The sequence below is a fragment of the Eupeodes corollae genome, chromosome 2 (assembly GCF_945859685.1).
Source record: "Eupeodes corollae chromosome 2, idEupCoro1.1, whole genome shotgun sequence".
Classification (NCBI taxonomy): Eukaryota; Metazoa; Arthropoda; class Insecta; order Diptera; family Syrphidae; genus Eupeodes; species Eupeodes corollae.
In genome coordinates, this window is record NC_079148.1 from 50,990,954 (window position 1) to 51,007,339 (window position 16,386).

At 34.2% G+C, this 16,386-nt stretch overlaps 1 protein-coding gene across 3 annotated transcripts in view; it reads left to right on the top strand.

The window, feature by feature from the left end:
- Positions 1–9,949, top strand: part of LOC129945721 (uncharacterized) — a 49,295-nt gene extending 39,346 nt beyond the window's left edge. For all 3 annotated transcript variants that reach the window (XM_056055589.1, XM_056055590.1, XM_056055591.1), the window contains exons 3-4: positions 5,563–5,755; positions 5,822–9,949. In XM_056055589.1, coding sequence (XP_055911564.1) covers positions 5,563–5,755; positions 5,822–7,447 — 1,819 coding nt within the window. In that variant the 3' untranslated portion in view covers positions 7,448–9,949. The remainder of the gene's footprint in view (positions 1–5,562; positions 5,756–5,821) is intronic.
- The last annotated feature ends 6,437 nt before the right edge of the window (positions 9,950–16,386 follow it).

Here is a 16,386-nt window from a genome sequence, read left to right on the forward strand (position 1 = left end):
TTCAGGATTTGTATCACATTGAGAATCATTCACTGAAAATAATATAGACAATAATCGTTCTATTTTGAATAATTTTCAAGGAAGTTTTGTGTGCACTCAATTAAATTCAGAGCTTTGATGGGATCTAACAATAACTTAATCCTTATAAATACCACAGCTCTAAATCCAAAAAGACATAAGGGTTGCTATTTTATTTCTTTTTTGTTGACTGTTTCAGAAATAATTATGTCATAGTGTATCCTTAGTGAGGCTGTTTAGTTTATTTCTATTATGTTTTTTATTATTGTTATTGTTTTAGAATTTTAATATCCTTCCTTATACTCATAACATTGATTCATACATCTTTTTTATCCTTGTCAAGTTATTTTTTTTTTCTTTTTTTATTCTTTTGTTATTATTTTAAGTTTTATTTTTAGGATTAAAACTTTGTATAAAAGATGAGCACGTTTAAAGGTGCAGGTAAACATCTTTTTGAAGTATTTTAACACATAAGTAGTCCATCCACTAAATGTGTCCTCTGTGTCCATGTAAAAATAAACATCTCATCAGATGTTTCTGTGACATTGGCCTTACATAAAACGAAATCATAAAAATGGCATTGAAAATCCTGTTGACTTTCATAATAGTTGATTCATAATTTCATGTATGTAATGACATTTTTGTTGATATACTTTTTATAAAAGCAGATAAACCGAAACTCATAAAGTCTTGAAAAGGAAAAGCCTGCAATAAAGCAACTTGAATTATTATTTTAAATTATTTGGAGACCTTGAGTACTTGTTTACTAAAAATGTGTTACCATTTTAATTTGCGTTGAAAAAATTTTCATTGAAAAAGAAAATTCATACATCATTCTTAAAAAAGAGGAAAGAGTACAAACAAAGGCAGGGAAACGTTGGTGAAAGACTCAATAAAATGAAAAAAAGTACGTATACGCTCAGGTGTATCAACACAACATTTGAATCGTAAAGGAATAAGTTGAAAGGAATTGCTGTAAATATTCAGGACTCCGTGTGTGAACAAAATTGTATGTTTCTTAACTGCCTATAAATTAAGGATATATGAGATTATAGACATCAATTAATTAAAAATAGAAGTATTTTGCTGAACTTTTGTGAAAGACTTTTATTTTATTTTTAATTGTTGGCTATCATGATTGCCCATTTTATCCTTTTGAACAAATTCGTAAATATTACAAAATTGTTATACATTAAAGCTAAATAATAAAGGGTGGTTACATTAAAAGGGCCGATGTTAATTATCAATAAAACAAAAAAATATTTAAGAAATTAGTGTCATTTCCTTTAATTATTAATAGTGGTATGATTCAATTACGTGTGAGACAAAATATCGGAAAAATGGTCGCCACGATCTCGGTGGCAAAACTTCATCCGATGGTTTAAATTTTCGTTGACGCTGAGGCATAATAAAGGTTATATGACGTTAATGTGCAGAATGACCTCACCCTTTAGCTCTTGAATTGTTTCTGGCTTAACGACCTACGCTTTTTCTTTCAAATAACATCGAAGTAAGAAGTCTAACAGATTCAAATCAAATGATCTTGGTGGCCAATTGGCATCGCCACCACGTGAGATAACACAGCCATTGAATTTTTCTAACAAAAGAGCCACTATTTGGTTAAATGTGAGGCAAGTGGCACCGTCCTGTTGAAACCACATATCGTCCAATTTCATATCTTCCAATTCGGGACATAAAAAGGACGATAGCAAACGCAATTTGCATTAACTGCTTGACCGGAAATAATCACTCTTGGGTTATCGATCGCCCAAATGCGGTAATTCACGATATTCCCGATTGTACAGACATTAATTGACCAACACAAATCCCGAAGTTCACGATGTGTGTTTTGATTTGAAAGACCATTTTCATAATAAGCTTGAAAAACTTTGACTCATTTCTCCATTGTGCATCTTCTTATTGTTCAAATTAAGTAAGCCCTTAATTGTAAAATGAACAAAATTTGACGTTTAGGGGTGGTTCACATTCAACTTCGGCCAATGATAGCTTTAATTGGTTTTCATCATTGAAAGCAATCATTGGAATTTTTTGGCAGGTCGTTTATAGCTATCATTAAAATGTTTGTTATTTTTAACAGAGTTACATATATTAAAACGACTTGATTATAACGATAGTAAATGACAGAATAAATATTTTAGTGAAAAATATTTTCTTTATACATAATAGTCAAAACTTTATTACTTAGAGATTTTGATCGCAAGTATAAACTTAACAAGTTTTCCAACACCTCCACTTGAACAAAATTTACCTCAAACGTAAACCCATGTTATTAGAACAGAAATTATGTTTTTCGGTAGAAACTGGCTTAGTAAAATAATCTGCAACCATTGATTCAGTTCCAATTCCAATGAAAGAGATACTGTTCATGTTCTTCTTCTCATGAATAAAGTGATGTCTAACATCAATGTGTTTGGGTCTTGATAAGTACTTGCTTGTCGACGCCAGATGAACTGCACTTTTGTTGTCGCAATATATATTCATGACCGAGTTGTTAAAATTATGGTTCAGTTCAGACTCGAGGCCACGAATCCACATTGCTTCTTGAGTTGAGGCCGAAAGTGCCATATATTCGGCTTCTGTTGTGGATAATGCAACAGTTGGCTGATGTTTTGTCGCCCAAGACAGTGGCAGATCTTCTTTCGTCACAATCGCTTGCAAAATCTGAATCAGAATATATTTGAAATTCAGGATTTCCATTTCTTGAAAATTTTAGTTTGGCCGATTTTGTCCCTTTCAGATATCTAAAGAGTCTCTTGACAGCAGTCTAATGTTCTTTGCCAGGACAGTTGTTGAATTTGCTTAATTTGTTGACTGTAAAGAAAATATCCGTTCGAGTGCGAATAATAAGCTACCAATTGCTTGCTGATAAGGAATCTTAGCCATTTCTTTTTCTTCTTCTGAAGATTTAGGTGACATCTCTTTTGACAGTTTTATGTTGATATCCATAGGAGTTGCTATAGGATTTGACTCATCCATGTTTAATTTCATCAGCATCTCAGATATATATTTTTCTTGATCTAGATAAATTCCATCTTTGTCACGTGAAATCTGAATTCCTAAACAATTCTTCGCGGTTCCCAAAAACTTCATTTTGAACTCTTTCATCAAATTTAGTTTCAGATTTTACTGTTTCGATAATGAAGATTAGGATATCATCAACATAGATTGCTAGAAACGTCATGGCCTTATCCTTTCTATGGAAGTATATGCAAGGATCAACTTGCGAACGCTTCAATTCAAGTTGTTGTAGGACTCGATCTAATTTGGTGTTCCAAACTAAACTTGATTGCTTAAGTCCATAAACAGCTTTGTTCAGTTTCATCACTTGACCTTCTCTTCCCATCAAAAACCCCTTCGGTTTCTCAACATAGATATCTTCAGTTAACTCACCTTAAAAAAAAACAGTAATAGCATCCATCTGTTCAATTCGCAAATCATACTTTACTGTCAATGCTATTAAATACCGGATAGAAGAGTATCTCACAACAGGTGAATAGGTTTCTTCATAGTCAATACCTTTCTTCTGTGTAAAACCTTTTACCACCAATCGAGCATTACATTATCCATCTCATCTTGCTTCTTCTTGAATACCCATTTCGTCTTGATAATGTTGGCTCCAGCAGGCTTGTCGACACATTTCCAGGTATCATTTTCCTCAAATGATTTCATTTCACTCTGCATCGCTTCTATCCATTTTTCTTTGTCATCTCTGGATAACATATCTTCCATGTCTTCGGGTTCTTCCAAGATGTTGACAGTCTCAGCATTGTAAACTACTCTTGGTAATTTTGAGATTCTTTCGCTTCGGCGTGAGAGAGCAGATTCTCCAGCTTCTGGTAGGTTTGGATTATCTTCATCTATCTGCTGACTACCAACATCAAATTGCACGCCCAACGTTGAAACAAGATCGTGAGTTTCTGATGACGACGTTGCCACTGATGGATCTTCTTCGTTATCCCCCTCTTCAAATTCTGGATTTGATGAACATGACTCGTAGTCGTTTTCTATGACAAGATTTTCTTGTTTCTCTATTGGATGTACCTCCACTACAGCTGTATACTTTGGAACTTCATTGGTGTTTTCATTTTGAATTTTGTAGTGAAAGTTATCCTCGTGAAATACAACATCACGGCTGATGAAAACATCTTTCTTTTGTAGGCTGTACAGACGGAAACCTTTGGAAGTATTCAAATATCCCACAAAAATGTATTTTTGTTTTTTGTCATTTATACGAATCTCGAATGGATCTTATGTGATTTCGTTGACAAATGTTGGTACGATTGATATTGCATTTGTATCTCGATGGCTGTGTTCGTTGAGTAGTTGTGCATTTGGAATCATGTGTTTTCCATTGGGGGAAAAATCAATCTGTTATTGTTGGTATTATTAAGTTTTGTTAAAGAAAATGGACTAACTGGGCTTATTTTGCAAGAGAAAACAATAGAAAAGATAATTAAGTTTTGATTTGTTTCCACCAAAGGTTTATCTCAGCTTATATTAAATAAATGTTTTGGTGTTTCCACCCCACAAGAAGATTTAAAAACGTTTGACAGTACTTTCTAAAATGCAAATGGTGTTTCGATGTTTCTTATGACGTGCAAGTGAGATAGTTTGATTCGTGTTAAACAATGAAGAACTGAATAGTTCAGCAACATATTTCATGTGCAATTTTTTATTTGATTAAAACAAAACTATATTTTTTGAACACAAACATGCAAATAAACAGGCATGTATTATCTGTAAAACCAACTCCTACACACAGGTTTTCTTCACAAATTTTGCATCGCCTCCGATCCCCGACCATAATCAAGATTATTTCAACTTGATTCAGTAATATATAGAATTGAGGCGAGCTTCAAACTCGCTTCAATATTATATGTTAATGTAGTAGTCTACGAACAAACCCCCTTCTAGAAGTATTTATTTCATGTAAAATTGTTTGGTTAAAACTTTGAAATTAACCTTTTTTTGTAAAATCTCAATTTAAAGATGTTTTCTTAACATTTCTTCTTGAAAATTGTTCATTTTATTAGTTTTAGTTAGTTTTTTGCGGAAGTTAATTTTAACTTTTGTATTTCACAAGACATTCTTCTATTGGCGTGTTTTTTGTATTATTATTCTGACAGATCTTATTTTAACTGTACCAATTTTTAAATAAAAAAATAACTCTACTGCCGATGCGTTTTCTTGGGAATTTTCTACTATACTATTTATAGAATGACAAAAAAACACTGGTATTGAAAACATTTTTCATTTAAATCCACCGAAAAATTTGTACTGACAGCAATCTGTCATAAGAATTGTGTGAAATAGGAACACAAATCAGTGGAAAGATTCGCTTCACTCTTGAACCTGAAAGTCTCAGCTGTTCAGGAGAATGATCCGTCCGGATCGATTTTAATGATAGCTTTAACTGAACCCTAACCTACCTTTTGCTCGTATCATCATCACATTTTTATTTTAATAAATTCATTTTTATTTTAATAAATTTAATTCTAAAAAAAGTTATTTTTAATTTTTTAGGTGTGTTGTTGTTGCTATACTCTTAGCACTTTTGTGTGCTTATTCGCTATGGAAAAAACGGAGAACACTCTGCGGATGGGGTTTTACCGAACACCATGTACAATCAGAAGGTGATTCAGCTGGTTCTTGCTATGCCCCTCCACAGTACAGTCGATGTAGTTCTTTTCACCATCCTCCACCCCCTTATACAGAGGTAAATTTATATATTTCGATATTTAAAAAAAGTGCTGTATTAATTTTTGAATTTATTTCAATATAGGTAACATCAAAACCTGACCTCTACCCGTTAGTCTTCACCTGCAACAGTGATAATGGCAAGAATGGTGCTAGCTATCTTATGGTACAATACTTTAGAAACTATATTGTAAGACCGGCGGGTTCATTATCCGGTACGAGTACTGTAGACTCACTTAGTTCCAGTTTCATTTGCAATGCAAACGAAGCCAATACCCTAGTACCACCGCCATATTCCCGTGCCGCCAGTCCTGAGATCGGTTTGAGTTCACACTTCCAACAACATTTCATGATCCCAAGGTCAGCATCACAGGTTGTGTGCTCTACTGAAAATTCCAGTCATCAGCTACGTTGTTTGCAGCAAAATGGCACGCAAAATGGCCAAGGTCAGCAAATAATGGAATCGGCTATTGACGGAAATGGCGTTACGGTCCACCACTTGCAGCAGTCTAATCAAATGCGCTCTTCGGAAAGCGTTAATTTCCGACACACTAACTCCCATGCGGATCGACCTAACAGCATTGGTGGTTGTGGTACAGGTGGTGGTGGTGGTGATGGCACTCCAGGCGGCGGCGGTGGTGGAGGTGGCAATGGTGGCGGAGGAGGAGGTTTCATAACCTCCCAGAGCGATCAACACTTCCATTACATAACGAATAGTAACAGTAGCTTAAGCGATATATTTGTGAATAATAGCTGTAGCGCTGGCATCGGCGGCCGAACACCAGACGTTGCTCCGACTCCACAGCAACAGCAGCACCAAGCACAAACAACGACGATCAATCAAAGTTCCAGTCCAACTCCACTTCATAGGGCCAGCACAAATCCCAATCAATTCGTAGATCATAGCAGTCCCATTTACAACTCCTGTGGTTCAATAGGTGGAATCTCAATTACAGTTCCTGTTGCTCGAGATGGCGAACGTGAATACCGTGATCTCAATATGTTGCGACGCAGTCTTGAAACTTGCTGTCAAATTCTCCAGAAACAACAGCAAATGCCATCGGTGGCAAACTTCAATAATGCCGAATCACCAGTGGCCATAGAACTGGCCAAGAAATTCGAAGATGGACTGCGGAGTTATGTTACCTCGACTACGTGCTCGGCTGTGAGTAGTTTAGCTAATATCGGCACACCAACGTCCCCACCCCAAGCCACGAGTCCAACCGATGAAGTCAAAGAGATTCTCGATCAGATTCGTCAATTACAGATGGGTGCTAGTTTAGATGAAAATGCCTTAACAATTCACATTCCACATGCGCCTCAGCCCCAAACCCAGCCCCAACAGCAGCTTGTTGCCGACTATAACTATGGTGCTTCTTCGTCTTTGTCATCATCTGCCGCACAGGTGACTTCTTATCCAATCTCAAAACGTCCATCGACGCTGCAGCAAAGCAAGAAAAAATTCTTTTCTTCGAAACCCAACAAAGCAATGTACATCCCAATGATGTCAAGTGGCTCGAGTGCCCGTTGTTTCATGAAAAGTCCGGTAAGTGGGACAAGCTTTCTAAGTCGAGGTCGTGGTCGCAAAGGCTGGATATCCAGATCGGCCCCAACTACTCCCGGAACAGGACTACCCCCAAATCGCTTGGGTGACGATAGTCCTCTTCTAAACGAGCACGACGAAGACCAAGAAGCCGAGCAGAATGTTTAAGAGTAGTAGGATAATATTTTTGCTAAGAAAAACCAAAGAAACCAAAAAAAATAACGTTGTAAACTTAAGCGCAAAATATAGTTTTGTAATAGATCTAGAGCTTTTAGAGCAGAACGTGACGAAGCGAATAATATAGAATAATAATAACTATATTTATTGTATTATATTTAAAAAAAAAAAAAAAAAACAAAAATTACAGCTAGTTTAAACACTCGCTATATTTTAATTCAAAACTAACGAATACACTCCCAAGAGAAAAGATTAAATTTAGATAAAAAAAGGGCAAATGTAAATAAACAATAAGTCAGAGGCGTAGGTTCTTATATAGAGGTGTACCTTTACTTTTTCCTAATCAAGGTACATGTAAAGTTTTTAGTTCTTTTTAATAAATTGGCTTCCGGAAATGTACGTGTTTCGTATTTAGTTAAAAAAAGATAATTTTTTCGAAAGTTTTTTGAGCTTTTCAAATTAATTTTCATTTATCCTGATAGATGGCGATACAAGTGATAAATAGTTATAAATAAATAGTTTTTTTAACGTAAATGGTTTTTGTGATCATTTAAAAGGAGCAACGGATTAACTTGGGACATTTTGACAGTTGTTGTCACCGTAAAGGCAATTGACATTTAAATAAAAAAAACATCAGATTGATAAAAAAGACTTGTTTGTTTAAAAAAATGAAGACCAAATCTATAGATCTGGAATGTAAACACTTGTTATAATTTTTTCTTTTACTAGAAATTCATTTTTATAAGTAAAATAAATGGTATTTAGGAAATATAGGAACAGCTTGGATTAAACCTTTTACTGTTTCTGTTTGCAGTTAACACCTAGCAAGATTTATAAAAGACTGGAATCTTTTGTGAAAAAAATAATTATGAATTATTTATTAAATTCAACCAAAAAATGTAATTCATTGACTAGAGATTGAAAAGATTGCAATAATTTTTTTCCGAAGAGTGCAAAAACTTCAAAAGAATGCAAAGAATACAATTTAATGCTAAGATCTTGAGTGAATATAAAAAAATGCATGAGATCTCAAATGATTGCAGTCAAATGATTGGGAAAAAATGATTGCAATCGTTTAAAGGTCAAATGACTTCCTGACATCTTGTCTCTACAAATGACAATCAATGTAGATAAAAACTGTTTCCTTTTGTCTTTTTATTGTTGAAAAATGTTATGTTGAATGTTTTGTTCCAAACCAATTATGATGTCAGGAATTATTACGGTATCTTCTAGAAAACAAGAAAAATACCCAGAAGATATAAAAGATGACTTCAATTTCGAAAAATTAGATCTCAAATTAATTTTAATGTTCAAGCTCTTACTTCAAGAAACCTTACATACTTTTCTACATACATTTCTTAAAAACTTTCTGCATCAGTAGAATAACACATCGAAGGAAATACGACACCTTCGAACTTTAGTAATAACGTTTTTTTAAGATAGTTTCATAAAATGGAAAGCTCTGTTAAGTTTATATTGTTTATTTTTAAATTATGCTATAAAATAAAATAATTTATTGTTTAAAACAAAAAGAAAACATTAATTATAAATATTTTATAACTAAAATAAAAATTCCTCTAGACTTTAAAAAAATATTACAAACTTTCTAATAACAAAAAACATCATCGCGCCAAAACAAACATTAAAAAAAAACTTAAACTAAAACATAAAAGATTAATAAAAATATTTTTTATTTAATATACATTATTTAGTATAATGCACACTGGGCATAATAAAAATGCATAATTAAATATTTGTATTCTTTTTAAAAACAATAAATCAAAAATAAAAACTACTACGTTTCCAACGACAACGATTGACTAAAGGAACCTCAGGAGAGTGCTTAGATTTGAGTTGAACAAACAAATTAAAAACAATAAACAAATTAAACTAAAAACTAAAAAGGAAAATACAAAACAACAATATTACATAAACATACAAAAATTTAATTTGTTTTCAAAACATTTAAACACACACTACCTTAAAACTTATTTAAAAAACAAAACAACAATAATAATAATATAATTAAATTTTACACTGAAAAAAAAGAAAAATAATTTTATTTTTGTTTAATTTATTTATGTTGCTATATACAAATAAAGAAACTGCACAAAAAATTTGCTATATTACTTATAGTATGTATGTTCGTTAACTTGGATTAGGTCTATATGTATATGGGGTGTTTTTCATTTGATATTTTATTTATTTAGGTAATAAATTCCATGTCATGCAAAAATATGGATTATACATTTTGAAAATAAAAATAATGTCTTTATTGGAAAATTAAAAAAAAAAAATACAAACATTTGTAAGCCCAATATTTGCTTCATCTTTATAACTGAATTGTGATTCATTTATTGAATTGGTAACAAGAAAACTTAAAAAATGATTTAAAAATAAAAAAAACAAATAGTGATACTGAAAAAGAATTATATATTTGGAAATACAAACAAAATAAATAAGAAAAATAAATTTTAAACGAATGGAAATTATTGCAATGTTGTTTTTATTTTTAAATTCGATATTAATTCAAAGAACGGAACTTTTAAAATTGAAATTCCCTGGGCACGTTACAAATGCTTATTTGCAATTTAGGGGATTCATAATTCCATTTTGAAGCAAAGAGGGCTTCAGGGTTCGGAGGAATAGAATAACCACACCACTTAAAATTCGTTCAAGGTAATTTGAAATGATTTGTTCATGATACAAGGTTGTCCATTTTGCGGTTTCAAAAGTAAACGTAAATAAAACACAAACAGACATATTTCTTTTTTATTATAAAATGTTTAACGTTGATATTATCTGTAAAATTCTGCATCATTTCAATGGAGACCGTGCAAATTGTTGCAAGCATCGATTCTTTTGAGGTTATATTCAGCCATTTCTTGACAAATACCTATTGGGCGGTATCTCACCCATAACTTGACGCATGTTGATTTTTAAGTGCTCAAGAGTTAAAGGTTTATCAACAAAAAAAATTTATCCAGTGGTATAAAATCGTATGATCTTGGTGGCCAGTTGACATCACCACGACGAGAAATTACGCGGCCAGGAAATGTGTCTTGCAACAAAGTTGTGTGGCATTTGGCACCGTATTGTTGAAACCACACATTTCAAGTCTTATTCTTTAATAGCCATGAATGACCATAACGTTTCGAATCGACGGTGACAGTTGTTTTCGAAGAAGTAAGGTCCAATCACCCAAATACAACAATTTTGTTTTTTACAATAACTACCGAATGAGAAATGTGCTTCTTCGCTGAAGAAAATTTTGTTCGAAAAATCGCCGTCTACCGCCTGTTTTTCAAGCACCCATTTGATGTATCTACAATGTTGTGAATGGTCAGCTGGCTTCAGTTGTTGTGTGGGCTGAGCGTAAGACAGTCCTAATTCTTGAAAACGACGAAATCGACACGATCGGGTTTTCGGAAAAACTTTCACTTACAGCGCCGATATTTTTAGTGGTACGAGCAAAAGGTTGATGCATGGGATAGATGAAGGATGATGAGTTCAAGCTCTTTACTCACTTTTCTAAGATCTCTCTAAGAGTGGTATGAAAAAATTCTAGTTTTGATATGCAAAAAGATGAGCAAATGCTCGATTGCATGAGATCAATCTTACAAATTATTGCAATGGGTTTTCTCTTACTTAGTTGATAAACAACTATCAAAATGGCCGAGTTTCTGAATTGTGTTTATTGAAATAGAATATGTCCAATTGGTGAAGATTTTCGAAACTTGTATAGATTTAGTGAAACAGGTGTGCAATTATTGACATATGAGTTTTTGGGCTCAACCCTGGAAACACGCTGAAGTGCTTTAACTCATAAAGAAAAAATGAGGATTTTTCTCCGTTATGTATGAGATCTTGGATTTCAAAGCGGTGTTGGTGAAGACATTCGTGTCAATCAATCAACTATATCTAGGGTGGTACAGCAAGTCGCAACAAAAATTGCAAGCCGCGCAATTGATTGGATCATATTCCCACACACTTCTGAAAAAATAGAAGAAGCGCAAATGTTTCGGAGCAGTAATCCTGGGTTTCCTTACGCCATTGGTACTCTGGATTGTACACTACTACTCAATAAATGTACAGGCTACGTGCAACAGGGATGAAAAATTTACAAGCATTGAAGAAAATGAATTACTCGGCGATGAAGGGTGAGGCATAACGCCTTGGTTAATAACACCATTTAAACAAACAAGTAACGATGCCGAACTTAAATTTCCTACTGTCCTAACAAAAAAAAGAGTGATAATAGAAAAATGTTTCGGACTAATAAGCCAAAGTTTTAGTGTGTTTTACTTAAATGCACTTCTACATACGTTTGTGAATTTAAATTAAATTATATGTATGTATATATCTGGTAATTTATTAATCGTTGGATTAGTTTCAGACTCTATCAAAATAAGCAATTCTTTTTCGCAGTCCAAAAATTATTTTCTTATTTCCAGTTTTTTTATCTATTTTCTATTTGACACTTTTTTAGTAATTTTGTTTTCATTGTTTTTAAGTGATTCTATGATTTTAATAGCATCTCTTTTTCTTGCCTTTAAAACTGGTAACTTGGACTTCTCCAGTAGTTGGAGTTCTTTTGCTAGGAGCTTTGAGATCATTCTCATATCACTGAGTCAGAACTGTAGAGAGCAAACTCGTTTTTTTTGCAAATGAAACTGAGTCCGAGTCTGCTCGATCGATCTCACATACGAGTTCAAGCTCGTCAGCTCTGACTCTGAGAACTTTCTCATCTTTCAGCATATGCCCCAACATCTGTAAGGAATCCAGTCTTTTCAATGTTCTTTACAATTTTGTCAATTACTTGCATGGTTGGACGATTATATATACAGTAATCACCTCTTAGAGTAGTAGGCTTTAACAATTTGTATGTTTTGTGCGATAGTTAAGCGATCCACTTTCGTAAATGTCAGAATTTTAACTGGAAAAAAATTGGTTTAACATATTTGTTTGACAGATGTCTAATACCAGCCCAATACTTTTGAAACCGCAAATTGAAAAAAAAAAAACATTATTTTAATTATTCTCTTTTATTAATTTAAAAAAAGCAAGCAATACAAATTATTCAAGTAAAATTTAATGGAAAACTGATAGTAATTTTTTTTTATAAAATTGGATAAAACTTTACACATTACAATTTATTCCAGACCTTGCTTATGTTGTAAGACTTGATTGGGTCGTTAAAAGCAAGTTACTCGATTTCGTCCGTCACAGTTATCAAGCTCAAGTTTTTGATCATCTATGATATGAATACAATTTACCAAAGAATCAATCTTCATATTTTCAGTACTTTCGATCAATATTAACATAGTAAAATGTTTAGTACTTTTTTTTTAAACTAGATTGGTTGAGAAAGTTCTGTAACTGTCAAACAAATTAGACTTTATCAAAGTTATTACATTTCATCATCAGTTTATATCCGACTTCAAAATCAATTTGTAACATAAAATTTTAAAGATATCACATCTTTAAATTCGACAAAAAAAAAACATTGTATATTTAGTCTTTTTGAGGCTATGTAAATTCATGAAGTAAAGGATTCTCGTAACAATGTTTACCATTGTGAATAAGTCGCTTTTTGGGCAGCTATCACTTTTGAAGCTTTCACACCGTTAATAATAATGGAACGATAAGCAATGCAACAACGCATTCATAAATTCGTGGCCTGGGTCTTTGAAATGCCTCAAAATTAGTTGGATTTCTATCAAAAGCCATCTTTAGTGATGAGTTAATAAGCAGCGGAATTTCTAATTTGGGGTTCAGAATATCCATGAATAATTGTTAGAAAGCCTCTTCATCCAATGCAAACGCAATTTTGTAAGAAGATTTTGTTAACCGTGTTATTTCTATAAAATACGATCAGAGAAAATTTTCCACCGAATTCTTCTGATTCAACACCTTCAGGCTTTTTTCTTTATGGCCACGTGAAAGATAAAACCTATGCTAGTGCTACTCTATTGATTAAAGACCTTAAAGATGGAGTTCGTTAAACTTTCAGAGACATACAGCTGCTGCACAGTAGCTGTGAGAAGGATATAATGATTATTTTGATGATATGGTTTTTACTGGTAATTCCTTTTTTTACAATGAAATGAAACATCCATTTATTCATTAAAAAATACTATTTTTTAAGTATTAAAATGAAACCTCTTATTAAAGAACTTTGTATTTTTTTTTTCAATCTGTGATGGTTTTTAAATCAGTATTTAACTTCATATAGGCAAAGTGTTCTCGTTCTAATTTGTTGAATTGAAAATTTGACATTTTTTAACGTTTCTCAAGTCCCGTACAGCCTTAAATAAAAGGTCCTTAGAGAGATGGCTGTGTTAATTGGTGCAAATCTATAATTCCGTAAGTTCGGGGGAATTTTTTCTGTCCGCCATATCTCAAGATGTTCAAATGGTAGACAAGTGCATTCAAAAGAACACAAGCGTCCACATGTTTTTCTCAAAGCCCACCTCTGTCTATCAACTCCTGCTCTCACCTCCCCGCGGTGACCATCGGGTGCCTAGTACCTCAACTGGAGATTGGAGGTGGTTTGACGACGAATGCCGGCAAGTGCACGCAGCGAAACAACAGGCATACAAAACGGCGCTGCATAGGAGGGCCAGAGCTGCTCGCGAGCTCTACGAGCAGAAGAGGATTCTTAGATGAAAAAAAAGACCATGGGAAGAGCGCGATCCAGGAGATAGAAGGATGTCACAACAGGAATGAGGTTCGTAAATTTTACCAAAAGGTAAAAAAACTCCATATTATATAACGGCGATGACGAACCGAATTCCGCTGTAAGGAAGATAAAACAACTCAACCTTGGCGATGCAGATCAACAATTCCGCCTACCGGACCTTGACGGAGTGAAGATAGCTTTATCAAAATTAAGTCAAACAAAGCTGCTGGAGCTGATGGCATCGCTGCCGAACTATTCAAAGCAGCAGACGATGACTTGGTAGGGAGCATGCACCAACTCATCTGCAAAATATGGTCGGAAGAAACCATGCCCGATGAGTGGAATCTCAGCATATTTTGCCCAATACATACAAAATGGAGACCCTCTAAAGCGCGCCAACTACATAGGCATTGGTCTCGTTAACATTGCATATAGGATCCTTTCTGCCGTATTATGTGAACGTCTGAAGCCGTTCGTCAACAACCTGATAGGTCCTTATCAGTGTGGCTTCAGACCAGGAAAGTGCATTATTTTCCAAATTTTCATAATACGCCAGATCTTGGAAAAAACCCAGGAGCTTCAAAACGATACGATAGTTAAGGACTTTGTCTACCTAGGCCCCGCTATAAACACAGACAACGACACCAGTGCTGAAATCAAACGAAGAATAACTCTTGCAAATCGCTGGCTTCTTTGGACTTAGAAGGCAATTGAGAAATAAAGTCCTCTCTCGAGCATCTAAAACCACCGTTTCTATGACACTCATCATCCCGGTTCTCATTTATGGCGCTGAGCCCTGGACCCTGTCAAAGAAAGATGAGACCGTCTTAGGATGCTTCGAGAGAAAAATTCTTCGGGTGATTTTTGGTCCCGTACGCATAGATGGAGAATGGAGGAGAAGATATAACGACGAACTGTTCTGGCTGTACAGCGACACTGACCTAGTTAGCAGAATTAAAGTCCAACGGCTTAGATGGATGGGTAATGTAGAGCGAATGGACATCAACGCTACAGTCCGGAAGGTCTTCGAATCCAATCCCGAAAGACAGCGCAGTAGAGGAAGACTGCAACTGAGGTGGCGCACTCAGGTGGGTGAAGACCTCAACCAACTTGGCGAGCAAAACTAGAGACAGCTATCTAGGGACCGAGCTGGCTGGAGACGCATTTTGGTTGAGGCCCAGGTCCGCCCCGGTCTGTAGCGCCACCTTAAGTAAGTAAGTAAGGATATCTCAAGAACTGTCAGAGATATCGACTTTAAATAAATTAAATTATTTCAAAGAATAAAGTTTTTGGCAGCTGGTAAAAATGTTGGTAAAAATTGACTCTTAGTTTTTTTTAACAAAAAATTAAAACCTAAAAAATGCTACTTAAAGTTGTTAAAAATTGATTGTAAACTTAAAAGATGGTTAACCTAATTTTAAACAAATTTTAACATCTTACTATCTCTTAACGTTTTTTTAAAAGTTAAAATCATGGAATGGATATTTTAACTTAAAGAATCTTGCTAGATCCATTTTAAATCATCTCTATACAATTATTCTTATGAGATTAGTAAATGGAATGGTCCAGTCAACAGTTGGGACTTCCAATAAATAGGTCCGTTTGAACGTATTTGCTTTGTTTATTTTCACGAACTGTCACTTTTTAGCAATTAACTAGTTAGCAAAAGATATATTTTTAGTAGGCAATTTTGCTTGTTAACACAGCCATTTATCCAAAAATGCGCTTCGTCACTAAAGATGATTGATCGAAGCTCAGTTAGCGAACAAACGGTGGTCATGAACTTTGAGCTCCTGGGTTAGGGTGTAGGCTCAAGTCCCGACGCAAGTCCCGACAAGTTGAAGTCTGCAAAACTTCGAGTTATTGTGCACGGCGAGGAATAGACTGAATCGGGTTCTACTGTACACTTTCCCGGAACGAGGCGATGTTCTCGGCCAATGCGCGCAACGTTTGCGTTAACGAACACTCATTTTGATAAAAAGGTTTTATAATTTGAACGTGCTATTCAATCGCCAAAATATAACCGCTCCAATTGAAAAAAAAACGTTTAGAATGTTCAATATGTTACCCCATTGTTTTTAACATTTAATAGTTTCTTTTAGAAAAATCCACAAGTCGTTTTTTTTATAAAAAATAAGAGTCTTCAAAAAATACTGCGCAAAAATTGGTTAAAACTGATGTCTGATTCAAGTATCTCGAGATTATATAAAAGTATTGACTTCTTAACTTAAGGTTATATTCTTTGAAA